We start from the raw sequence: 26,676 nt of genomic DNA on the forward strand, positions 1-26,676 counted from the left end.
TAATTTAGATTTAATATGTCCTAGCAATTTGTGTTCCAAAAAATAAATAAAAAATAAACATATTATTGGGTTGGATGAGGGTAATTCTAGAGTGTACTTATCAGCAAGCATAATATGCATGTATTGTGCTATAATTAGATGAAGTTCAAATATTTATCACCATTGCAAATTTACGATGATTTGATTATTATCTTAACTGTCTTACTTAGACAAATATTATACAAGTGATACATTTTATATTAGTTTATTCATTCAATGAAATAATTTTTCATCATTTATTTTAATACCAACACAAGTTTAAACTTAACAAAACCTTCTTTAGTCATATATCTTCAAAACTTATAAATGGAAGAAGAAACCAAATAAAAAATCATCAATTAACATAATTAATTAGTTTTTATACAAATTGTAAATCCATGTATATATAGCATTATGAAACAATAGTAAAATTTAATAGTCATATTAATATGATGATTGTGTTGTTAATCTCTTCATGAAACTAAAGTTGTTTTGATTCTTCATTAACTAAAATTTCCTTCCACTAATTCTCCATGTTATTAATGATAACTAATTTTGGTTATAGAACTTAAAGACGGAGGATTGTTTGGGATTGTTGTATTAAAAAAGAAAAAGAGAGGCTTAAATAGGCTAGTAAGTCGTATAATAATAAAACAAAGGTTACTAAAATGGTTGATGGGGGTAAGCAATACTTTTTGGACATAAGAAATTAAAAAAAATTATTGACCAACTAATGTGTGGAAATCAAATTAAGCTCCTTAACAATAAAATTATCCTTACTACCAAACACATCAAAGTGAAGAAGTATTACAAGTTGCATGACTTATTAATACATGAAATTAATAACAATGTTGTCTTTATTAATAAGATTTAGAAGGCACTTCAAGATAGTTATATTCATTTCTTGAAAAGAAAGATAAAGATAAATATCGCATCTTTACTCATGATGACAATAATAGTAATTACCCTAAGTTATAAGACCTCTTATTAAAAAAAACTATATTAAACAAGGTCTAATCAACCGTGAAAGGTCATAATTAATCATGAGTATTACTACTAAAAATATATATTGAGAATGACAAGATCAAGGAATAAGCACAATAAGTTTAGGAAATACTTTCATGGAAAGACTTGGGAGGTATACATGTGTCCTACCTGTCATACTATTTTTCCTAAAAGAGAAGACTTGGGAGACAAAGGTTAACTCTTAATGATAAGCCAAACCATTTAGGCTTAAAAGACTTGCAGACACCAATAGATATAATCATTAACCATAATATAAATCACCCAAACTTAGTGATGAAGGTGATAATTTGGCTACAAACCACCAATATCTCTTAGACCTAGAAAAGGTGAAAAAAAATCAATTATTCAAAACCTAATTCAGGAGAATGTAACGACTAAACATATTTGTAAGGAAGAATAATACAGAACCTTACACCTTACTAGGAAAATTATTTTTTGTTATAGAAAAGACTAGTCATGTGATCAATGACCAACAATCTCAAACACATTTTAGGTTGCTAACATGAGGCACACAAGATTATTCTCGATCAAGATGAGATAAGATTGATCTTAATCTTATATAGTCCAGTACTACTTTTCAACAGTCAATTTTTGCTAAAAGTATAATAGCATTGCAACCTAAAATCTTGGTTAAAAAGTAGAAAGAGTTTCTAAGGTTGACTTTGATCTAAAATAATTTATGAGATAAATTTTTATAACAATTCTATAAAAGTAGACAAGGCTATCACTAAGATGGTAATGAAATTTGTAAAAAAACAACTAACCATTTATTGATAAAACTAAGGTTAGTGCTAGTGTTAGGAACAACTTAAAAATCGATAAAAAAATTTAAAAGATAATTTTCCCAATGTATTAGTCCAACATCATAGGGGATTTAGAGGAGAAAAGTACTAAAATATTGGTTTACAATAGGAAAAGAAAATAGTTACAAGTGTTTATAAAAAAAAAAAAAAAAAAGACATCCCTATTAAAAAAAAAAAACTAATAAAGCTACCCTAATACAAAAGCAATCATAACCTATTATAAAAACTAAATGATAATTAAAAACCTCAAGAATAGTATCAATATCCAATAGACAATACAAATTGCTATTATAAAACCTAAAATAATTACAACAGATATATTCATCAATAAGAGAAATAAGCTTAAAGAAGAAATTGACATAACAACTGACATTGATGTCTTTTTGGATGAAGATGCAATAAAATAAGACATTAACATCCTTGGTAATAAAAGTCAAGACCCTATAAAGAATGCAGTCAACGAATTTGCAATCTTAATACAACAATTGAATGAATAGAATGCAATAACATAAATAGATAAATTAAAAATTCTTTGTAAAATAAATATGAGTGATAATGATGATGTTGTATCAATGAATATGATTTTTACTTCTCTTTACTCATTTGAGGCCAAGCACGACCAACTATCTTATCTCAATAGTGACTATAAAGATTGTACAAAAACGATAGAAAATATTGAGATTAACTAGTCAAAACATATGGTTGGCCAATAACTAATGATGATGTTTTTAAGCTAATAGTGGTTATCATCACCTTAAACCTCTATATCATAACTAATTTTGATGGTATACCAATATAGATAATTTTAATCAATAATGGTGCAACACTCAATATTATGTCTTTATCCTTAATTAAGAAAACTAGATATAATAAGGCTTACATAATTCTATTTAAAGTGATCATATTAGATTTTGCAGGGGCATAAGAGATGTTATAAGAGTATTGCAAGTAGATCAAATAGTCGAGACAAATTCATATAATGCAACTTTCTTTATTGTTGAAGCAAAAACAAGCTACAATGCCTTAGTTAGGTGATATTGGATACGCTATAACACTTGTGTGATATTATATTTATATCAAACTTTTTTTTTTTCCAGATACCAGATGGGTTACTTGAGGTAGTTAAATAAGATGATATGCTATATGTGATGAGTTTGAAGATAAGTAGATGCATGGCTTTATAACGATATTGTAGACCTAGTTTAATTCATGAGTATAGATAATATAGATTGCCTAATTGATTTCCTAATTAGTAATGAGACAATGCAAATAGAGTGACTATCATTATACTTTGTTAAGCCAAGTAATTTTCAACTAGAAGATTTATTAGATAGAGATTTGAAATATGAAAGTAAATGAGTTATAAAGACTTATATGTTTTAAGGATTTGATAAAACCTAAAAATATACTAGGCACAATAACATAATTTATTCAATGGAACTACATCAAGATTGTTAATTTATTATATATGATATAATAAGTCTTCCTCTAACACCACCCAAAATGGATGATAAATAAGCTTATGTTTAGGAATATTTAATTAAAATTAACGTAGGGAATGAAAAAATAAACCAACTTTTATAAATGTAAATTTATCAAAAGATTATAAAATAAAGCTAATATTATTGCTTCATACTTATAAAGATTAATTTGCTTGGAATTATGATGAAATGACTTGTTTAGATAAAAGTTTAATTGAGTATCCATTTCCAATCAATTTTGGATTGAAGACATACAAATAGGCTCATAAAGAATGGATTATGATATAATTGATCATGTGAAAGGAAAAATTGAATAGCTCTTAGAAGTTAAGACTTATTAAACCAACAAGATATGTTTTGTGAATGTCTAACATTATATCTACATTAAAAGAAGAATAGCAAGTTAAAAATGGACATTCATTTCAGAAACCTTAATCTTATATATCCACGGGATAAGTATCCAATGCCTAATGGATAATATATTGATTGATATAACAACTATAAATGAATCCTTAGCTTTATGGATGTCATTCAGGAAAAAATCAAATCTTTATTATAAAAGATGATATGTCAAAGATTGCTTTTAGATGTCCCAACACACTAGGAATGTATGAGTAATTAATGATTCTATGTGACAAATAAATAAAATGTTGATGATATATACCTAAATGTCATTCATTTGATCTTTCATGATATGATCAATCATAAAATAATGATCTATATAGATGATGACATTATGGTTAAGTCAGGGTTTAAAGCCAATTATTTGGATGAGCAACATTTTTCTTTTAAATGTATAAGAGTATATAATCTCAATATGAATCCATTAAAATATGTTTTTAGTGTGTAGACAAGGAACTTCTGAATTAATATGAAATAGAGGTGGGAAAAAAAAAACAAATGAGGTTATCATTTTTTGTGTACAATTCTAATAGGAAAAAATGGTCATCATGGAATTTTTAGCTACAAGAAATACTAGCAGTCAAATAAGGGACGGAAAAGTTTGAATTCCATTTACTAGGACATCACTTCCTTGTTGGAATGGACATGTTTAGTTTTTTTTTTTTTAAAAAAAAGAAATTGAAAACCAAGAAAAAGATCCTTCCTTAACTATAATTGCTTCGGTGTAAACAATGGTTTGGCAAAGTACTAATTTGATGTCAGACACGCCAAATGGATAAATAACTTCCTTTATGGCCTATTATCCAGAACTCTCATACAGTCTAAGATACAATCTATCATTTTTTCTATTTTCTATTTTGAGTCAGCCTAGGTTATCCTCTCCCTTGATGAGAAAATTCATATTCTTGACAGGTACTTAATTGGTCACTTTTCCTGTCATTTTCCTCCAAGTCCATTCTATTCTCCATCATAAATAAGTTCTTGCTAGTCATATTTTTTGGCCTTCCATCATACATCTTACTTATCCTTTTCTCACTCTATTTACTATGTAAAATCACTTTATTTTTACCAAACCAGAATTGTTTTGTTGGATTTACTTAGCCTATCTGTAAAAGTTTGGATGTATATTTCCAAACAAAATATTTTATATTTTATAATTTATTTCTAGCTAGCTCGTTTTCGACCAAATGGCCCTCATGTTCTTAAGAAATGGTTTGAAAATCTTGACTCCATTGAGAACTAGCAGCAAACAACCTCTCAAACAGACAATCATGAGACTCTAAACTATATTTTCATTTTCTTCCATCTTAACTAGACTTTAATTCCAAGTAATGCTACAGGAGAGATTAGTTACCATGAAACTCCAACATATTCGATTCATAGATGTCATAATTACAATTATGTTTAGACACCCTGATTGATATATAATCAATGACATCATTCAATTTATCACATGACTCTACTAAACCAGCTAGACCTACTACTCTAGATCAACATTTATTTATTCTCAGTACTTATCATGACTTTCACAACATATTATTTCCTGTAGAAAATCACGTGAATCATCTTCTTGATCTTTATGATTGAGAGAATCCATCACCAGATGATAATGTTGATAACAACGACTTAAGCTTTAGATATTTCTCTTTCAACCCAGCTAGTGGAAGCATATGTTCTGATGATCATGAATCTATATATCCTTAATGATATAATAGAATCTTTTGTCTACCACTACTTTTATAATTAATGCATGTCAAAATAATCTTTTCATTTCTTTATTTTACTTTGATTATTAGTTGTGTAGGGTGTCCATAATTTATCTACTTTAGTTTGCTTTATTTTACTTTATAAAAGATATTTGTACCTTTAGTCAACAATGATTGTAAGATCTCTTTGATAAATATATATGTTGAAGCTTTCATATGGGGGCATTCAAAGTGTTTGTGTTAAAATATCTCACTCTCTTACGTTTAAATCACCTTCAACCAAATATATATATAGACACATGCACTATATAAAATTCTACATTATAGGTCTACTTGTGGATTGCATCATCTATTTGTTTATATCTAAATTACAAAAAAAGGAGAATTACATATGCTTATCTTATGTGTGTAAAGTAGTATTTGATTATTTTTTGAGACAAAAGAGACTTAAGACCATGAAAATCAAAGAAACATGCTTCCTTGTACCTCTTGTTTTAAAACTATAGAAATTTACTATAAAATTATCATAAAAAGATTTATATCATGTTTCCATCCTCGTTTCTCCAACCAAACATGTTTCTATTTCTTTTGTTTTAAGACATTAACCAAACATAACCTAAGAGATGTTGGATTTAGAAAAATATGGGCGGTTCAAGTTGAGCTAACAACCCAAGTCTAGAATATAAAAGGGGATCTAGCTAATGATAATTTAGGGTAATTTTTAAAATTGTAATATTTAAGAAAAGATAAATTCAATATTTTTAAATAATGGGAACGTTCATGTACAATATAAAGAGGTATACTAACTTTTCTAAGATCTAAACTGTACTACAAACTTTCAAGAGCAAAGTGTATAAATACAAGTAAAAGATGCTGGATCAGTTTAACCGCTCATATGAATATTGAAGCAGGTTGGTATATGTTTTTAGTTGTTTGGTGAACAATTTCATGTCATAGCTCAATGGTTAACGCGTGTATATAATGTTGAGATTGCAGGTTCAAGATTGAGGAAATGTAATGTTTTTTTTTTTTAAATCATCCACCCCTTATCAAAAGCTCAAAAAAAAAAAAATACAAACCCAAGCATGTGAAAGTACTTCTCATTCGAAAGAGCAGGCAAGCATAATGTATTGTTTTGTATAACATCAGCGAATTTTTATATGTGAGAAAATTCTCAAAACAGAGATTAAGGTGACCTTTTATGATAAACATATGCATTTTACAAGTTAGTTATCCCGGACAGCTCCTGTAAGAGATCGGACTGATGACGTCCGATCACATAAGCTAAAACACCAGCACTCAATTTTCTGTAACACAAGTTATACCAAAAGCTGTAGTACTAGTTGTTTAGAATCACATCACCACGTGAAATTCTGATTACATGCATCTTTTGTGAAGAAAAAACTCCTTTAATTAGCTAGCTAGCTTTGTGGATAGCAATAGCGACCGGCGACGACATGGAAAGCAACTTCCATGCTTATTTGATCATGCCTGTAAGGAAATATGAACATTATTGGAGACTTGTTTCTGTAACAATAATGAGGTCACAGGTTAGCTAGTGAATGGATTAATAGAGCTTTGATGAACTTGCCTTGCTAGAGATATTGCTTGACAGCCAATCAAGACCTTCGTATAGTCCTTGGCCTGAGGTGGCGCAAGCAGCTTGGATGTACCTAACAAGCCAATTCCCAAATGCCGCTAGTCAAAAGAAATAGATAGCTCAATCTGATAAGCTAGGTACCATATGTTTCTGGTTCCTAGATCAGTTTCACTGAATGTAGTTTCTCGTGATCATATCAGAAAATGATTGATTCATTAGTCAGGGTTTGGACCTTAAACTCAAGGCTGTAAGGCATGACATGACTTGAAGCTTTGTTGCAACACTCAGGGTTCAGATGAATGGATTAGATTAATGTAAAGTATTTACCAACGACGCTGGCGCAAAGAGTGCAAACCAAGCTTATCAGTGATTTCTGAGACACTCATAGCATTTGGAAGGTCTTGCTTATTGGCAAAAATGAGCAGTGTCGCATCACGCAGTTCATCCTGCAATAATAACATGAAATTGATGTGCAGTTTATTCTGAGTTTCTTGCCGCAATGACTTCTTGTACAGGATTTTCTTAAATATCTAGAAGTCAAACTGAAAAGCAATTGCTTCAAATTGTTTTGGACGATACAACGCACCTCGCTCAGCATTCGATGAAGCTCATCTCTGGCTTCTGTAACCCTTTCTTTGTCATTGCTATCCACCACAAATATAAGGCCCTGGGTGTTCTGGAAGTAGTGTCTCCATAATGGTCGAATCTACATGATCAAGGGTTAGGAAAAAGGAGAGAAAAAGGGAAGAAGATGTTTTCAATGTAAGTAGATGTATACCTCTGAATAATAAACTCTTCCATTTGAAGAAGAAGAAGAAAAAAATACATTGGATCACATGCACATGTGCAGATATGGTTGGCAAGTTCTTTCCTAAGTGCCTGCAATTGCATATATCTACACAAGAATTTTGTACCTTATCCTGTCCTCCAACATCCCAGACAGTGAAACTAACGTTTTTGTATTCAACAGTTTCCACGTTGAACCCTGGTCATCAAAAACCAGTCAATAAAACAACAACTTAGATTTCCTGTTAAAATTTTCGTTCTCTGGTTATGTTCTTCATCATCCATTGAAATGATGAAGAACAATATTTTGCAAGAAAGATGTTTGTTTGTTGATTAAATCCATGAAATCGAAAATCAAATTCATCTAAAAAAGCAGGAATTGAAATTCTGTTAGTCTAATGTTAGTCTGATTGCTAGAAATGACAGAATAACTTGTCGTGTTAGTGGATTATCGATTACCTATTGTAGGTATGGTAGTAACAATCTCTCCAAGCTTCAACTTGTAGAGGATAGTTGTTTTCCCTGCAGCATCTAGACCCACCATCAGGATCCTCATCTCCTTCCTTGCAAAGAGTAACTTCACGAGTCTAGATATTGCCATTCCCATTGCTTCACCTAGTTCAAAACAATTTGGACGAAGACCAACTTGCACAAATGAAAATAGAACAAAAAGTTCAGACTGGAAAAGAAAAGGAAGAGTTGGATTTGTTTTACCTTGAATTACAACTTGGAGGAAAAAGAAGTGATGCAAATGAGAGTTGCCTGCAAATTATATATGTAACAAGAGACATGATCTCGGTAAAAAGTGGAAGAGAATAGGATTCTTTAAAGGAAATAAAAGAATAAAGGGATCTAGCTTTGTTTTGCTTTCGGTAGTGGCTAGCTATATTCTCTCATATCAGATATTTGACATTGATTTGAAGCTGTGGGCTTAGTGGGATGGAATGGCTGTGATTCAGTTTCCAAGTTGAGTAGGAAAACGTATATAAATTGGTCCTATGCACAAGAATAGCTAGACCACCATCGTGCTTCTGTCTCATCTATGATGATTTCTTATAGTATTATATTATTTTAATGTATTTTCAAGCAAAAAAACATTTTAAAAAGTAATCGTTGCTACACTTCCAAACAAGTTCTAAGTATTTTGCGCTATAAAATGTGCCTTCTGGTCATGTTGGATGGGCTGTGAGCAGCTCAAATTCTTGCTCAGGTTGATTTGTACACTAATGCCAGCATGCTATATATCTCAACGCAGAATGGTAAAAACATGTTGGGTGTTCGTTCTCCTGCAGGGGTCTCGTATTAAAGAAAGTCTATTAAGGGCTTAACTCTTGAGACATTTATGTTTTTCAATTTCTAAGCAGCTGTTTCTTGATCAAAGAACTTGCACGAATGTTATTGTTTATTTCATAGGATAGAGACTGGAATTCTGCATTTTAATGGTTCGAGAAGATGTCGGAGACTTGATCTGTCGATTTTTAAGGTAAAAAATCTGCTGCAAATTTTTGTTCGTCCATGTCTAGCATTTGCTTGGGGACCAATCAGAAATTGCGAGCAAGTAACAAAGAGAACAAAAGGCAACCCAAATGTTGGAAAAGAACACAAGACAGAAAGGGGAAAGGAAAATATGATAGCTATTTCTTTCAAGTCACAGCACAAGCAGAACTCATACTCTCAAAACAAGTATAAGCTGTTGAAAACGATTGTCTTGCTATTACTTCCTGAGCAATACACGTAACATCTACATGTATAACATCAGGACTGTGGGTCGGCTAAAAGGGCTGAAAATGCAGTAGATTTAGGACTGTAGCTACATACGTTTGAAGATGGAGACATTATGGCAGAAGATGAATTTTAAGAATACGGAGTAAAAAATCAGTATGTCATGAGGGGTGACCCACTACAACGGACATCTGTAGCATCAGAAAGCCTTTGCCTCGGTGACAATGTTGAGATGCCTACAGCATCAACACCAAGATTGACAATGTTCTTTCTCTTTTGAGGATCTGAATTCTCCTTTTCCTCTGTTGATACCTCAGCAATGGGACTCAAGTACTCTGCTTCCTTCTGGTGAAGTGACACCATGGCTTGAGCTTCTGCCAATACTGATGCATCATCGTCAGTAGAATAAAGGATTCTCTTCATCGCTGCAACAACCTGTGGAAAAAACACGACATGACGATTTAGAACTTGGGAGAATAGTTAGTTACTAAGCTAAACAATCTGATAGAAATGCTTCCATGGGTATTTTTAGAAAGGAAATAGTACTGGTAGGTTTTCAATCCCAGGGCTCTGACACAAGATCTCAATATCTCTCAGCTTTGCAAAGTAAAAGTCCCTCTCCTTCTCAAGGCTATCCACTGACAACTTCAACTCGGTGATCTGCATATCAATTTGTATTATTAGATTCTAAACTTTATCAAAGTTCCATTCCTTCAAATAATATGTACCTGTGCATCATATGCAGGCACTGGACAAGAAGGTTTAGAAGCCTTCACAGATTGATTTGAAGAGGACACATCATTCCTTCGAGCATTGTGAGAGGACTGAACTTTGGGAGCAGCTGTGGATCCCTTGCTTGAAGCTTGAGACTGTGGACATTTCTTGCTTGCTTCTTTCCCTCCCTTGCAAGCTTCTCTCCTTTCCAGTGGATTGTAACTAACCACAGAAGCAGATACAAGTAAATCACCCCGGCATTTAAAAATAGGACACACTCTGTCTAAGATGGTTGTACTGGTGGCTTTAGAGGCCTTGTATCAGTTGTAAATAGTTTATCTCAACATACTGTGTGAGACCAAAAGTTTATTTAAACCGTTCGAAGTCCCATCATGCCAAAAGCAAAGGGATTGCCCATTTTAAAGAGATTTTACTCCAAATTTAAATTTAAAAAAAAAAAAAACAATTTTTAAAACAATTTCTACACCCTACATAGCAGAGCTGGGTGTAATACTTGAACTCAACTCAGTAAATTCAATGGCTTTTTAAACCCTAGCACCACATCCAAAGAACAATAAAAACTTATTAAATGGAAAAAAAATTACTTGACAAGTCCTCCGTTGACAGAATCACAATATCGCTTCATCCACTGCATAAACTCCAAGTTATCAAGCGGCCTGCCTTTCACCAGCTTACTCACCTCTATATGCTGAAAAGGAATAAAATAAATTAAACGAAGGAAACATTCAAGATCTGGAATATATACATATATAATACAAACCTTAGTGATCTTCAGCTTGTTAAACACATCTTGAAGGACCTTATAGTTTTGAATCATTTCGTACTCGTTTTTGGCGTCGAAATTAACTTTGTGCATCGGCACCATTCCTGGATGAACCGAATCCATTAACTGACAGTGCACCGCACCAGAGCATGCCTACAAAACGAAGAAGAAGAAGAACAAAAAAACAAAGTAAATCAGGGAAGAATTGGAGAGAGAAACAATAGAATCAACGTGTAAGGATTTAATTACTTCTTCGACTTTGGAGAGATTGAGTTGAAGAGTGGAGTTAATCCAACAGAGGATCTCAGATCTGCCTACGAAATAAGCCGAATCCATCATGCCGATGTTGTTTGCCATCTCTCTCTCTCTCAATTTTTGACGCTTTGAGTGAGTGAGGTTTGTGTGAGTGTGTGCTTTTGGAGAGAGAAGGAAAGAGAGTTTAAAAAGAGAGTAGAGCGGACTCTTTTTGGAATTCAAAATACTGAAAGCCTATGCCAGGAACTAACCGTTGATGTCCGCACCGGGATTATTATTTTTTAGATGCCGCTCAGTTATATGGCTTATATGGGCCTGAAGCTTCAAATGAGCCTCAATATTTGTGGGCTTTTTATGATCTACTTTTTGGTAAAAATATTTTGTTTAAACCCCAGTGTCTAAAAGCCCACTAGACCTTACTAATCCAATTGAGCTGGGTTGACCAACTAAGAGGTAAATCTCTTCCAACAATAATATATTTCATTCATAAAACTCAAACTCGAGATTTTGTTTAAAAAAATGATACACCGAACTATTTGAACTAACTACTATTAGTTAATTTAGTTTCTGGAAATTAAATTTTTTTTATGAATTCATAAATTATCTTATACCTATATTTAATAATTTAACTTTTGATTGAATGTTAATACTAAAAGATTTTAATATTAATATGTAAGTCTGAAATGCACCTTTAATATAGAAAAACAAGTTCTAAAAATCTAAAAACTTAGTTAACATGATTTTTCTAGTTTTTTTAAACATATAAAAGTTTTTTAAAAATAATTATTTTTAAATCACTTATAATCTTACTTTATAATTAAATCACTCATGACAAGTGAATCATTTTAGACCTCATTTGTTTCATGGATAATAATTTTTAAAAAAATCACTTTCCAAACTTTTTCATGTTTATTTACTATTAAAAGATTTATTAATGAAAAACACTTTTCAGTCAAGAAAATTTTTATTTGGTTTCAGGAAAAATATTTATTTTTATTTTGGGCAGAATATATTTTTCAAAAGTTGTAAAAAAATTAAAAAATATCATGTTATTTTTTTATTATATTAAATTTGGTACTAAATCTTTTGATTGTTATGTATTTTGTTTTGAATTATTTTTTTTTAATTTCATACGATAAAATTTTATTTAATTTGATTTTAACAATAACTTTAATCCTCATTCTTTTTATTTTTATTTTTTTTTCACTTATCATTTTCGTAATTGAATTCTTTTATCTATAAGATTTGGTCTCTTCTTTGATTGCTATTTATTTTATTGAAAATAATTTATTTTATTGGTTTTGTTTTTCAATGCCATCATCTTTTTATATATATATATGTTAGATTCTATTTCCATTCTTTTGATTGATATTTGTTTTATATGAAATAATTTATGAAATATGATTTTCTTTTCAATTTTATCATTCTTCAACTTTTTCATCTATAAGATTTGGTCCTTATTTTTTTTATTGTTATTTGTTTTATTTGAAATAATTTATAAAATTAGAATTTTTTTTCTTAATTTCATCTTCCTTCAACCTTTTTATTTGTAAGTTTTGATCCTCATTCTTTTAATAAATTTTTTTAAAAAATAAAACATTAATAAGTTATTTTTCAAGCTCATTTTCAATGAAATAGCCAAACACTATAAAGTGTTTTTCAACTTATTTTTAATGACATTGTCAAACATTGAAAAATGACTCCCTTTTCAAGAATTCACTTTCCATAAAAACCATAGGTCGTTGAATATGTTTTAGTCTAAAATTTTTCTTTACTTACCTCTTAGTCCATGCATTCAAGAGAGGATATAGATTCGTTGAAAAAATGATGAAGGAGGGAGAAAGAGATCAATTGGTCGTATTTCATTGACAAAAAAAGGCCAACTTTAGTGTCAAAATATTCCTTTTGACAAAAGATGCTTTTGGGCCTCCATGTTGCTGAAAAAAGTAAATTGCAGTCAAAACTAGTTTTTTTTTTTTGTTTTTTTATCAATTTAGGAAGGTTTGAATTGATAAATTATTTTATTGGTGCTATAATAATATGTTTTTGATGAAAAACAAGTCAAAATATGGTTTTTTGGATCTAAAAAACTCATAGTCTGATTTTTTAAGCATCTCTCCAGTAATTAAAGACTTCTAATCATAAATTTCCTTTCAGACTTGTTATGATTAATTAGATTAAACAATAATTGGCCAAAAAAGTGCAAGCAATAATATCAAGGATAAACATTCAACATTAAAGAAATTGAAAATAAAATAACTTAGAATTTAAATTGTGTAATCAAAATCAGATTACATCAAAGCCCTTAAAAAAAAAATTAATCCATAAGGAATCTGAAATACACTATATACTTAATTGAATACATCAAAGGAAAATTAAGGATAAGAACACAAATTGTTTGCTCAAAATCAGTTGACGAAGTACTTTATGACAACGTCTAGTTTCTTATACTTCTCCCTTCCTCTTCTACTATAGTTTTAATGGTTAAAGAACCTCCTTTTTCTTTAGCTCCAGTCGTGGTATCTCCTTTTGATCTCCTTCTTTTTCTTTGGTTCAAAATATTTTTTTATTTGTTTCTTGATTTTCCTTCCAAAACTAGTAGATCTTGACCCTTGATTTCGAGATCTATTTTTGCTATCAGAATGATTATTTTTAGAAAGTTATAAGCATAGAATTTATGGACTTTCCTCTTAGAATTCCTTGGACATAAATATCATATGATTTTAATAACTTTAGAGAAAGTTATATTTGATTTACTGAGATGCGTTCCTGAAATTTTTGGTACAAAAATTTCCTATCCTTATAATAGAAAATTTGACTTTCTTCCTTCTTTTCTTTCCTAAAAATGTACACCACCTTTTCAAGGTAGATTTTCTCATTTAATTGGCTTCTAAATGAGCTTCCATGAATTAATTTCTTCCTACATATAAATATAAATAAATAAATAAAAACTATATAAAATAGAAATATTTAAACTAAATTGACATAAAATTAAAAGTAAGAGTAGGTAAAAATGTATAAAAATAAAGCACATCATTAGTGTCGCATATGTGAGGCGTCGTAGTGATTTTTCTCCTAGATCGTGATCGTTGGGTATGAATGAAAAGAATAATGAATTCTTGTCATTTATCAGTTAAAAAAGTTTGGCGTCGCTACCTAATATTTTCGTTATAGAAACCTTATCCAGTCTTCAGATTCGTGATATAGGAACTGGTTATTTAGAAGGAGTATAATATTACTCGTAGCATACATTACTTAAGATAAACTGCATTGTTTATTTGTCTGATTACTAATGTACTACTTTATTTTTTCTATCCATTTGTCTATCTATTGATTTAAAGCTGGACCATGATTTTATGTGTCAAGCTTAGCCATTCATAAGTCCAAATATATTTTTGCATTTTTGTTTCTTTTAATATTAGAAATACGTCTTACATGTAAGTTCATACTATTTGATATCGAAATAAACTAATGAATTTTTTAGTGTTTTTATTAAGAACACTTTTAAGATCCTTGAACATTGTTACATCAATTTTAACATTTGTTTTTCATCATCTTTAAAATCTATCAAAGCTGGACTAACCCTAACATCATGTCAAAAAGCAAAAAGATCTATAATTTAGGCAAATCAAATATCAATGCATTCAACCAAAATAAAACCAAGTAATCAACCTAAACTTCAAAACATTAAAACTGATATTTAAACATGTTAATTACATGTCTTTAACAATAAAATAATATCAAGTTATATACTCAAAAATGTTTTGAACTTACTTTTCTTAACAAATACATACTAAATCTAAAAACAATAATAGACTAAACACAACTTCTAAAATGAAATGAAATCAACAGAATCAATAACAAACAAATAAAACACAAACATATAATAAAACATTAAATGAGTGGTGTGCCCATTGGGTTGTACCATCTCATTAAAGTTTTAGGTATACCTTCTTGAATTTTACAATTTTATTTTTTTAGGTATTATTGCTTCTTTCCCTTTATTCTCAGCTTCTAATCCTTAACTTATATGAACTTCTTCCTTTTTCCTTCCTTCTTTTAAATTTTCACTTCTTAACCTTTTCTCTCTATTTACTCAAGAATTCTTTTATGTTTTCTCTTTATTTCCTCTTTTTTTTCTCTTTTTATAATTTCTTCTCCAATGAACCTTTTTTTTTTTTTTTTGCTTAAGAGCATTCACTTTTTATAAGCAAACCAAAACAAGAAGTTGTAAAACCATGGTGGTTTTGCCAAGAGGTTTTATGGAAGATTCTTATTCCTTCTCTTTCAAAACCTTCCTCTTTGAAATTGATGGTGCTTGGTCTCTTTTTTTGTTTTCTTGTAAACTAAAATCAAGCATACGAAAACAACCTTGGAGTCTTTTCTGTCACAATAACTTTGTTCTTCAGTCATAGATGATTGAGTTGGGTACTTTTTTAAGATTATTATAGAGATTAAGACATAAATATATCATTAATAGACCTAAATCATGTAAAGAGTATATAGATTTATCATTGAGAACAAAACACACTTGATTTAGAGGTCTAGAACTCCATATTCATTAATTAAAAGGTTGACATTCAATCATCTTGAATCTACTAATGCAAAGAAGGCTGATAAGAGATAAGATGTTGTCAAGTTCATTGTGCCAAATGAGGTATAAGTGTTTGATGAGGATAATTGATCCTTTTAGAGGAAATGTTTCTTAGTCAATTGGTGCTAATTAGAGCATTTGAGGTGGTCAAAGATGACACGCTCATTCGTTTGAAAGTTATAACTTGATCAACTTTTTGGCTGAAAAAGAAAAAGAAATAAGGACCAAACGACATATCATTTATTCTCTTCATTAAAGTCTAATTAACACATCGTTTGTCTAAACCCTAAAAATTTAGGGTTTTTAAATAGGATTTTGGGAAATTTTAATTTAGTCTTTATTCTTCCAATTTCAGCGTATGCACCTTTAATTGACCTGAAACTTCTTAAAATTTTTAATTGCATCCCTTGAAACATTGATTGAGATCCTTTAATTCACGTATATTTTGTAGATTAGTCTTTGGTTATCAGATTATGCAATTTGACCCTTATTTCTCATAAAACTTTCAATTTATCTCAAATTAACCCCTCGTTTGATCAATTTTAGTTCCTAAATTTCAGCGTCTTTTGCAACTTGGACCTTAATTTTGAAATTTTACAAATACATCCTCAATTAACCTTCAAACTTATTTCAATTAAGCCCTTGATTGCATCAATCTGACTATTCAAAGTTTCGATTGGGTCAATTTTCTTCCAATTATTACATATTAACCCAAATTAGGCCTCAAAACTTAATTTCTCTTCAATCAAGTCCTTGATTAAATCCACAAAACCCTTTAAAAGTTTAATTAATTCCTTAAACTTAATTAATTCTTCTATTTTTTTAATCAAATTGACTTTCACACTTACTTTTTCTTCAATTAAGTCCTTAAATAAGTCAATTAAACCTTGTAGAAGTTTAATTAAATCCTTCAACTTATTTAATTCTTTCAATTTTGGTCAAGTTTGGATTTCAACTTCAAATTTCTTTCTATTAAGTCTTTCTTCAGCCCATCTTATTGAAATATCCCAATATGGTTATTTTTCTAGCATTTTGATTTGTTGCAACTCATGTACTTATCTTCTCATGTCCCAAAAATATTTTTGGATTTTAAATTTATGATTTTTTTTGGATTTTGGATTTTTTTTTCTTGATTTTATTTGATTCTAAGTTTTTAGACTACTAAAAAATGTTTTTGTGGCTGAAAATAGGGTTTTAAAGGTCCATATGATGTTTTTTTCTTTCTTTCTTCTTCATGTTTTTGGGTGAAAAAAGGGTTTAAATTTTGGGTGAAAAAATTATATGCAATTGATCACCCCCACCTTATGCCTAAACAAGACATGAACAAGAAGTTGATAAATCATTCGATGAGTTTGCAAGTTCAATCAAGAACTTAGTATGATAATCATTCAACCACACAAAGAGAAATTAACACACGATATACAATGACATGTAGATAAAATTCATCAACGGAATAAAAATCCTTATATAAGAGTATTTATATGTAAATCCTAAAATTGATGGGTTAAACATGCACCCACTTTAAATAAATTCCAAACTAATTAAAATAAGATTTAAAATAATAAAAATAAATAAAATAATAGTCTAAGTTTATTTTTCACCATTTACCTCAAATGATAGCGAAAAATACCTGATGCCTTATAAAATAAGAATTAATTTCTGACTAACTAATTCTTCTTGTTTGTTATGAAATCCTTGTAAAATAAGCAAGTCAAAGGCTGCCACATAAATTTCCCATAGCATTAATGATTCTTTGAAGTGAATGGAATCCATAACTCTTATGAAAACAATGTTTTTGAACCTTTTTAATCTAAGCCTCTTGAATTAGCTCATTGAACTTATCTTGGATCCATATAATTTTAGACCTTAGAATAAACCCAATGAAAACTCTTAATGGATCATTTGATTTCGTAGTCAAGATCGTATCATAAAAGGCTTTTTTTTTTTAATATTCATTATATTTTATTAATGATCCATATAATTTTAGACCTTAGAATAAACCCAATGAAAAATTTTAATGGATCATTTGATTTCGTAGTCAAGATCATATCATAAAAGGCTTTTTTTTTTTAATATTCATTATATTTTATTAATGAATCTAATATTTGATTAATGAATCCAGAGTAAAGATAAAGTCACCCAGACTCTCATTGCATTAAATTATTGTTTCTAAATATTCCTGGTCAATGCTCTATTAAGAATGAATATTAATTTGAGCTGTTGAGACTAATATATTATGTTCTTTTCTTTATGAAAGTAAGTGATTATTTTTGTAAGTTGAGGTATGAGAGATACCTAAAACTAATATACAAATGTTTGTTAGATGACATTTACACTGAACTGACCTGCATCAAAATCCTATATAGAGAGATCATTTGTGTCAGTAAAAAGACTTATGTGATAATTGTGTGAATGATCCTTACAGTTGAGATCCTAAGTTATCTTATATATGAAATTTAATGCTTTGATTTTGACTACACGTTATCTTAATCAAGGATAATAAAATATATATATTGGGCATGACATGAACTATATAAACATATTTGAGTGATCAAGAGATAATTAATCATCCTAGGTGAATTAGAGAAAATGTTCAACTTGTTCTTAAATAATATTGATTATGAAATCCTTGTGTAAAGTGAAATGAGATTTGAAAAAAAAAAATTCAAATATTATTCAAAGGATAATTAACTATAATGTTGAGAACAATCATTATTTGACAATATCAAACACAATCCATGCTATAATGTTTAAATTAAAACATTATGATGAAATGCTAATAATTACATTAAGAAACTACTCACTAAAATATTAAATCAAATCATATATGACTTTTTTAATATTTGGGGATCATGAGAGGTTGCTAAATGGTGCATTTGATCTTCAAATATAAATCAATCAATTATTGAATTGATAATAAACTAAATTAAATTAATTTATTTAATTCTATTTAATTTAGGATCATAATTTATATTTGAATCAATCTATTAGAAACTCAATGACTCATATGCATTAGGAATCATTAATAAAAAAATAAATTGAAATAATTAATTAAATACAACTTGATTGTAAATAAGATTTAGAATTACAATCGTCTATTTCATTGCAATCTTTGAGAATTACATAACATGAAAATGTAATGGAACTTGCATTACACAATCCATTATTTCTCACAGTACATATCCATATAAGGCTTATGATTTAGAAATCATTTAGTATGAACTCAATTTATTTAGCATGCTCCCTACTTTAATTATGTCATTGATAATGTGCATGCTTTTTATTTATGTTAATTATTCCTTGATGCAGTCACCTCTTGCTCTGTTTATCTCTTGCTTTTTTTTTTTTTTTGATTAACGTGGATGTCCGGATCAGCTTGCGCGCATCTCGACTAATCCCACGGGTCCTGAAGTTAACGACCATGTAAGCCTCTAGTGGTCATCATATGAGCAACTTAGAGTTTTATCTCTTGCTTTTTTGTTATTGTTGGTGGTTGTTGTGTTCATCTTTGAATGGCCACAATTGTTTCCTCTAAGTGTTTTCTTAAGAAAATGTTTCTCTGTTTGTTTTGATCTGGTTTTCAATTCTTTTGAAATCGTTAAAGTTGTTTTTTATGCCTTTTTGATCTTTGTTTGCTAGGAAAATATGCTAGAACCCTTTTGCTTTGAAAAAATTACCGCTACTGTACTGTCAAATACTCTTATCATATCACTAGCATCGACCTCATTCATTCATGATATTTTATACTAGCAACACTAGTATTGTATTGACGATTGTTAATAAAACTCTTTACAATGTGCTCCAGTTTTATTTAAGGATAAGGCGCAGCTGAAGATGGAAATCTCTCAATGACTTGTAAGGCTTCTTTCATTGTTGGCCTCTTCTGCGGAGCATGAAGGGCACAACTATACCCTAGCTTGAAGCAAGCCAGCAAGGCATCCTCTTTACCCTCCACGTCAGCTCGAATCACCACATCAGCCATCCTCATAGCCCGGTTCTTGTCTTCCACTACAAGCCCGTTACTTCCTTGGCCCAACTCATCAACAACCACCACCTTTCCCGTTAGTAGCTCAAGCAGGATAACCCCAAAGGCGTACACATCCCACTTCGGATTGGGCTTGAGACTCCGAAGAGACTCCGGAGCATGATAAGGCGATAAACCTCCGATCGAGCTTGGACTTGGGCTTGGGCTAGGACCCAGTCCAAAGTCTTGAATGCTATCTCGTGACGCAATGGACCTGTTGCTTCCAAAATTTTGAGCCGATCCTCCACCCTTATAACTGGTGTCGCCGGTCATAAGCCTTTCCAGGCCAAAATCTCCGATTCTAGGCTCCATATCGGAACCCAAGAGTATATTACTGGGCTTCAAATTTCCATGCACAAGCTTCTTATCATGGAGAAATGACAGCCCACGCGCCACTCCTTTAGCAATCCTCAGTCTGGCCTCCCATGGCAGATGACAAGGCGATGAGCCCGCTTTCCCTAAAACATCAAAAGACACCCAAATAAAATAGAATATGGGAGCATCTTAGACATGGGCAAGTTGGCACTTGGCAAAAGGGTGTGAAAGAACTAACAAGGAAAAAGTTTAACGTTTCACATAATGCATATCACTATCGAGAACACTTGTTAAAAATTTAAAATTGATTTCTGTTTAAAATTATTTTTTTTATTGTTTTCATATATTAATATTAAAAATAAATTTTTAAAAATTAAAAATACAAAGCTAACTTGAAAAAAAAAAAAAACTGCATTGAAAACAAAGGTTGTGCGACACCTACTCCACCGTCAAACCTTTTGGTCCACTGCTCACCTTAGCAAACTTCATTTCAATCTGCTAGTGTGCGCACTCGTGCAATGAATGAGCAAACAGGAGTGTCATGGAAAGAGAAACACTATTACTTGAAATACTAGTTGAGATAAAGTTGATGGACTTTTGATTAATTTAAATGGCAAGGTTTTGCTGGCGATATAATTAAAGAAAGGTTTAGATTTACTTGGATCGTCAAGAATTTGGATAGAGAGTTCACAGATGACTTACTGTAACGGGCATTGGCGAGGCTGCCATTAGGGACAAAATCGTAGATAATGAGCTTCTCATCAACGCCCCAATAGAACCCACGAATTCTAACAAGATTTGGATGCACCAACTTGGCTATGACACGGACTTGGGTCTCGAAATCTCTGAACCTTGCAACATGGTTTTCACCGATTCTTCGAACTGCAAATGAAGTCCCGTCTTCAAGAACTGCCTTGTACGTTATGCTAGAACCAGTAGCACCTAATATGTAAGCTGATGCTCTAAGTAGACTTTCAAGTTCAAGCTCCTTTTCACCATCTACAGTCACCAATGTCCCTTCTTTGTTTTGATCATGATGGTCTGTATGCCTTTGACTGTGATCAAGAGGGCCTGCTTCATTGTCAGTGCTTGTGGAACCAGAATCTTCTTCATTTTCTCCTCTTTTGTGCAGACATGCCCATCTTGTGAACCCTCTTGACTCTGAAGATGAAGATGACCAACTATCCTTCGCGATGTTGGCTTCGTTCTTGATATTTGTTTCAACGTGCCTTCTTTTCTTTAAACAGTGGTATACATAGAAGAAAACCAAACCAAGAACTGCAACTCCTGCAATGTCGCCTACTATGATGCCTGCAATGGTTCCTGGCCTAAGCCCACCTTCGTCTTGTCCAGACCCTGTTGCTGTTTCACCTGGACGACTAGTTGCAGGACTCGAGCCTATAATTCTTGGAACTGCAGCAATTGCAGGAGGCGATGTAGGTGCAGATATATTCGGAAGTGGAGATACTGAAGAAGGAATTAGACATTGATTTCTTGTTGGCTGGCCGCAAAGATGAGGATTTCCGGCGAAAGCACTCCTTTCTTGATTCAAGAAAAGACTAGATTCCGGAATTTCTCCCGTCAGATTGTTGAATGATAGATCAATAGTAGTGTTAGATGGGATTTCGTTGGCGAATTCTTGTGGAATTGGACCAGAGAGCTTGTTGTAAGAGATGTTTAAGTAGTGAAGATTGTTACCACCAAAATCTTGAGGTAGAGATCCACTGAGAAGATTAGAAGAGAGATCTAAAACCTGAACGGTTTGAAATCCGCTAGGAAGATAACCAGAGAAATTATTCTTCTTTAAATAAACAACAGTTAGATTGTGGAGAGCAGCCAGGTTGGCAGGCAAAGTTCCCGCTAAGACATTGTCAGAGAGGTCAAGAAGTTCAAGATTCTGTAACAGTCCTATGGTCTCTGGCAACTGACCAGAGATCATATTACTAGACAAATCAAGAAACCGAAGTTGGGTTGCATTGAGAAGTGAAACAGGCAAGGATCCGTTAAGAGAATTGTCGGATAGATCAAGATTTTGGAGGTGTTGAATCAAGCCTAGATTGGCTGGAATTGTTCCAAGAAGCTGACATTTTGGAAGAGATAAGCCCGTGACACGAGAGTAAGTATTGCCTGTTCCAGGAGATCCACAGGTAACTCCGTTCCATGAACATGGAGTCTGGTCACGGTGGTTCCAGCTTTGAAGCACAGAGAGAGGGTCATCAAGGATAGAGAACTTGAAAGAAAGCAAGAGAACACCATCTGTGTTGAGCCCAAAAGATTGAACTACAAGAAGTAAAATTCCAAGGGCAAGAATTCTCCACCATAAATGGAGTTGAACACTTTGGAAGCTCATGATTTCTCAAAATGATCCCGCATCCCTCCTATGAAAATACCAAATGTTTGTGTGAGAGAGGGGGAGAGATATAGAAGTAAGTGAGATTTATGATGCCATGTGATAGAAGTTCTCAAGGAAATAAATAAAGAAATGTACCCAGTGGACAAAGAGATACACAGCTCACCAAACCAAAATTTTCTTTGATACAAAAATGCTTTGTGTGCAGTTCTGCAGATATAGAATATGCTTTATTAGAGATGAATAATTGCTACCGCTATTTCTTTTGATCTCTGTCTTCACATTTAATGGGGGCAAGAAATGGGGACAAGAATAACATTCTATTATACAATACATTAAAAGATGTGATGTGGATGAAAAGCTGTTTATGCACTCACAAAACCACTTTGGATTCACTGTTAATTTTTTAATAATTCATTTTAGTTTTCAAAGTTTTTTTTTTTTTTTTGATCTGATACTAATTTAAGTCTTATTGTTTTTTTTCTTAGGCTAAGGAAGAAATTGAAAGAAAAGGGATCAAAATAAAAAAATAGTGTTAAACATAGACGGTGTGCTAGAGATTTTACAAAAAATACATTTAGGTCCTCAATATTTAAAAATAACATAATTTATAAAATTTAGAACCCTTTAAATTTTCAAAATTTATTTTTAATATAAAAGTTCATTTGTATTATTTCTCAATCCCTTGTTATAGAGATGAGAGAAAGATAAGTCATCAAATTTCAATAATGAGATAGAAAATTACCATTCACACTAATGATGGCCGCTAAAATTGTTTTTCTAAGTGTCCATGGGTTCTATACAATAAGAAGAGCTTGATGATGGTTTTTTAGATAAAGCTAAAATTAGCCCGATTTGATTTCAGGTTTTTAGACAATTTTTAGGTGTTTTGGGTTAATAAGTTCATTTGTAGATGCTCTAAGGGTTTTAGTGAGAAGCTTTTAGTTGAAATAACTTAAAAATTAGGTTTTTTGAGTAGAAAAAAGTATTAGCATGAATTTGGACTTATAAACAACAAATTATCTGCCTTGCCAGGCAATGTAATGCTGACTTATTTTTTTCCAAAAGAAATAGGGGCAGATGCTAGCATGGGCCTAAAGCCCTACTTACACGTCTAGGCTTTTCATTACAATGGCCCAAACATGTTGGACCATGGGTTTGTGAGTCTTAATTTTTTTTTTAAAAAATATAAATTTAAAAGAAAAAAATCATTGAATTCGGTTGAGTTTATGTTTTGAATCACAAGTTTGACTTGTTAAGCCACAATATCCATATTTTTTTTTCTTGATATTGTTTTGTTTTTTTAATTTATATTTTTTTTAATATGTAATTTTTAAAAATAACTTTTAAATTTATGTTTCAATTAATATCTCTTCTTTATTATTTTTTATTTAATTATTTTTTGGATAGAGTTTTTTTTAATGATATTGTATGTGTTTAATTTTTGAAAAGATTACTTTGATTCATCTATAATATTTTTTTTTTATCTTTTGTATAGATGAACTTGTTTTCTTAAATTAAAGTTTTTTTTTAAATTTTCAAATAATACTTCTAATATTTTTCCTTTTATTTTATTCAATTAGTTTAATATATGTGTGTATATTTGTATTATCGTTTGATTAAAAAAAATTAATTTTAATAAACAAATTCAGTAAACAAAATCGAGTAAATATCCTATCTTGTGAGATTAAATATCTTAATGCATATGTCTCTTGATTTTTTTCAGTTTTATTTTTAATTATTGTTAATACTAAAGCATGTGGTCTTTTTACTGTAGACGAAACAATGTATTGCATTATTAACACACTCACATATTACTATCAACTTACTTGTATTTTTATTTTTTCATTTTAGTCCTCAAACCTTTATTCTTGGAGATTTGATTCTAAATTGAAGGTCAATTATTTATGATTTTTTAGGCGAATGCAACAAAGATAGAATGAGGCTCTAAATAAAAAAGATGGCCAAAATGGGTGATGTTTCCAAAGGTTTTTTTTTTTTTTAAAATATACTTTGGTCCTTAAGCTTTATAAATAATATAATTTAGGTCATTTTGAATGTTTAAAATTCAATTTTAGTCCAAAATCTCATTTTTCTTATATTTTAGTAATTGGTTAGAGAGAGAGACATGCCAAATTTTGACACTAGAGAGAGAAAATTAGCATTTACAATGATTTCGGCCACCAAAATTATCTATCTCGGTACCAACGAGTTGCATTCACTGAGAGGGATTCTATTTGGGTCGGGCATCTGGCCTGGCCCACCAAACAATCATCTTATTACAGATTGTTTGAAACAATATGAGTTTCAATGGAGTAAAAGAGTTATTAAGGCATTTGAGAAGGTTAAAAAGAAGATGATTGAGGCTCTAGTAATATGATTTCCTAGCTTTGCTAAAGTGTTTGAAGTAAAATGTGATATCTCGGGCATTGGTATAGATGTAGTACTTAGGAATGTCACTATATCGCTTACTTTAGTGAGAAACTTAATGAGGCCAAACAAAAATACTCAACCTATGAAAAAGAAGTTTATGTTGTGGTTCAGGCCTTACATTATTGGTAACATATTTTTTTTTGATCAAATGTAAGAATTGTATAGATTAAAAAGAGGCTGGAAACCAGTAGTACATAATTACAAACAACAGCAGCCAAGGAGAACAGACTCCGTTGGGAAAACCAAAGCAAGCAAATCTTGCTGAACAGAGGAGATGACTACACAAAAGGCTTGTGCTGGGAGATAGTCTCCTAGAACAAGCAACCCGACCATAAAGCACAACAATGTGTAGAGACCAGAGGGGAACATTCTCCCTAGAGAATCTAAAGCAAGTCTGTCTTGCAGAACATAATTACATCACAAAAGGCATATACAGGGGAATAGCCTCCCCAATACAAGCACATTGAAAATAAAACAAGGGAACATGCTCCCTTGAACAAACAAAATAAACCAATTTGGCAAACCAACCACACCACCCAATAAGTTAGGGGAACAAGCTCCCATATAAAAAACAACAGAGCAAGAAATAAGCCTACCAACAGGCCTCGACCATCAAAGCAACAGGCAAGAGACATCCAACAGAATAAGCATTGGGCCAAGCTCCCAACCTAGAACAACCTGACAAGCAGGGCCAAAGAAGAGCAAGCAACAGCCAACGGGAGAGCAAGCAACTAGCATGCCATATCCGGCAACAAACTAAACAGCAAGCAAACCAAGGAAAATACAATGTATCTCCCAGGAGAACAACTTGTAGTAAAAGCAACAACAAGGACAATAAACCACAAGGAATCAGAACCAGTATAGCCGAGAGATCAGATCAGACCCCCACAACACTGCATGACTACACCAACAAGCAACCAACAGACCACAACAATAGGTAGAAATATGACTGCACCAACAAGAAAACAGGCCTACAAAGGCAACACCATAATACAATACTATAAAACCCAAAATAGACATAAGGATATATTCCTTGGCCACTATTCCGCAAAAACATAATATATCAAAGGAAGGAGGATGAAGTTGAAGCTGTGCTACCCTAGATACTAGAGTCAGCCGAGGAGGAGCTATTGGAAGGACCACTCTTTCCAAACATTCCTGATTGCCTCCTTGAAGGTAATGTGGTAATAGTTTCAAGGAAATCTTCAGAGACATTAACAACCTAAGGAGAGTCAGAAGAAACATCAAGGGATCTAGGCTGAGAACCTAATTTTGCCTGGTTGCACACAGAACAATCAGCTCTCTCTTCAACAGCTACAATTACCTTGGCTGTCATCGGATCAACCTTCGGTTCTCCTTGGGGTTCCTCCCTGATTGACTGTTTTTCAACAACCTCTATATCAGTTGAGGGAGTAGTGCATCTGGAGGGAGAAAAAGCTGTTGAGGGATGCTTTTTACGCTTATGACTATAAGATTTAGGGCATGTAGAATTGGAATGTCAATTGGTAACATTATTTGCTACTATAGGAGTTTGTTATTTACTCCAACCCTAAGGCCCTTCGTTATCTCAACTCCCAAAAAAAGTTAAACTATAGGCATGGTCATTGGGTTGAGTATTTGCAAACATATTAATTTGTATTGAAATATAAGTCAGGAATTGAAA

The 26,676-nt window shown here is 31.5% G+C and overlaps 3 protein-coding genes across 3 annotated transcripts; all 3 read right to left on the minus strand.

Annotated features, from left to right (window-relative positions):
- Positions 1-6,522: 6,522 nt before the first annotated feature.
- Positions 6,523-8,635, minus strand: LOC118045724 (ADP-ribosylation factor 1). The gene is made up of 7 exons (XM_035054420.2): positions 8,537-8,635; positions 8,282-8,437; positions 7,951-8,021; positions 7,623-7,742; positions 7,364-7,482; positions 7,028-7,109; positions 6,523-6,927 (listed from the first exon to the last, which is right to left on the minus strand). Exons 2-7 carry the CDS (start codon positions 8,427-8,429, stop codon positions 6,922-6,924), a joined length of 546 nt encoding a protein of 181 aa, XP_034910311.1. The 5' UTR covers positions 8,430-8,437; positions 8,537-8,635; the 3' UTR covers positions 6,523-6,921.
- A 796-nt stretch (positions 8,636-9,431) lies between these two features.
- Positions 9,432-11,550, minus strand: LOC118045725 (microtubule-associated protein RP/EB family member 1C). Its single transcript, XM_035054421.2, has 6 exons — positions 11,292-11,550; positions 11,040-11,195; positions 10,864-10,967; positions 10,273-10,480; positions 10,091-10,204; positions 9,432-9,979 (listed from the first exon to the last, which is right to left on the minus strand). Exons 1-6 carry the CDS (start codon positions 11,397-11,399, stop codon positions 9,698-9,700), a joined length of 972 nt encoding a protein of 323 aa, XP_034910312.1. The 5' UTR covers positions 11,400-11,550; the 3' UTR covers positions 9,432-9,697.
- Positions 11,551-19,599: 8,049 nt separating this feature from the next.
- LOC118045726 (probable LRR receptor-like serine/threonine-protein kinase At4g37250) lies at positions 19,600-22,857 on the minus strand. Its single transcript, XM_035054422.2, has 2 exons — positions 20,933-22,857; positions 19,600-20,373 (listed from the first exon to the last, which is right to left on the minus strand). Exons 1-2 carry the CDS (start codon positions 22,578-22,580, stop codon positions 19,703-19,705), a joined length of 2,319 nt encoding a protein of 772 aa, XP_034910313.1. The 5' UTR covers positions 22,581-22,857; the 3' UTR covers positions 19,600-19,702.
- Positions 22,858-26,676: the final 3,819 nt, after the last annotated feature.

This window comes from Populus alba, chromosome 5 (genome assembly GCF_005239225.2).
Source record: "Populus alba chromosome 5, ASM523922v2, whole genome shotgun sequence".
In the NCBI taxonomy this organism is placed as follows: Eukaryota; Viridiplantae; Streptophyta; class Magnoliopsida; order Malpighiales; family Salicaceae; genus Populus; species Populus alba.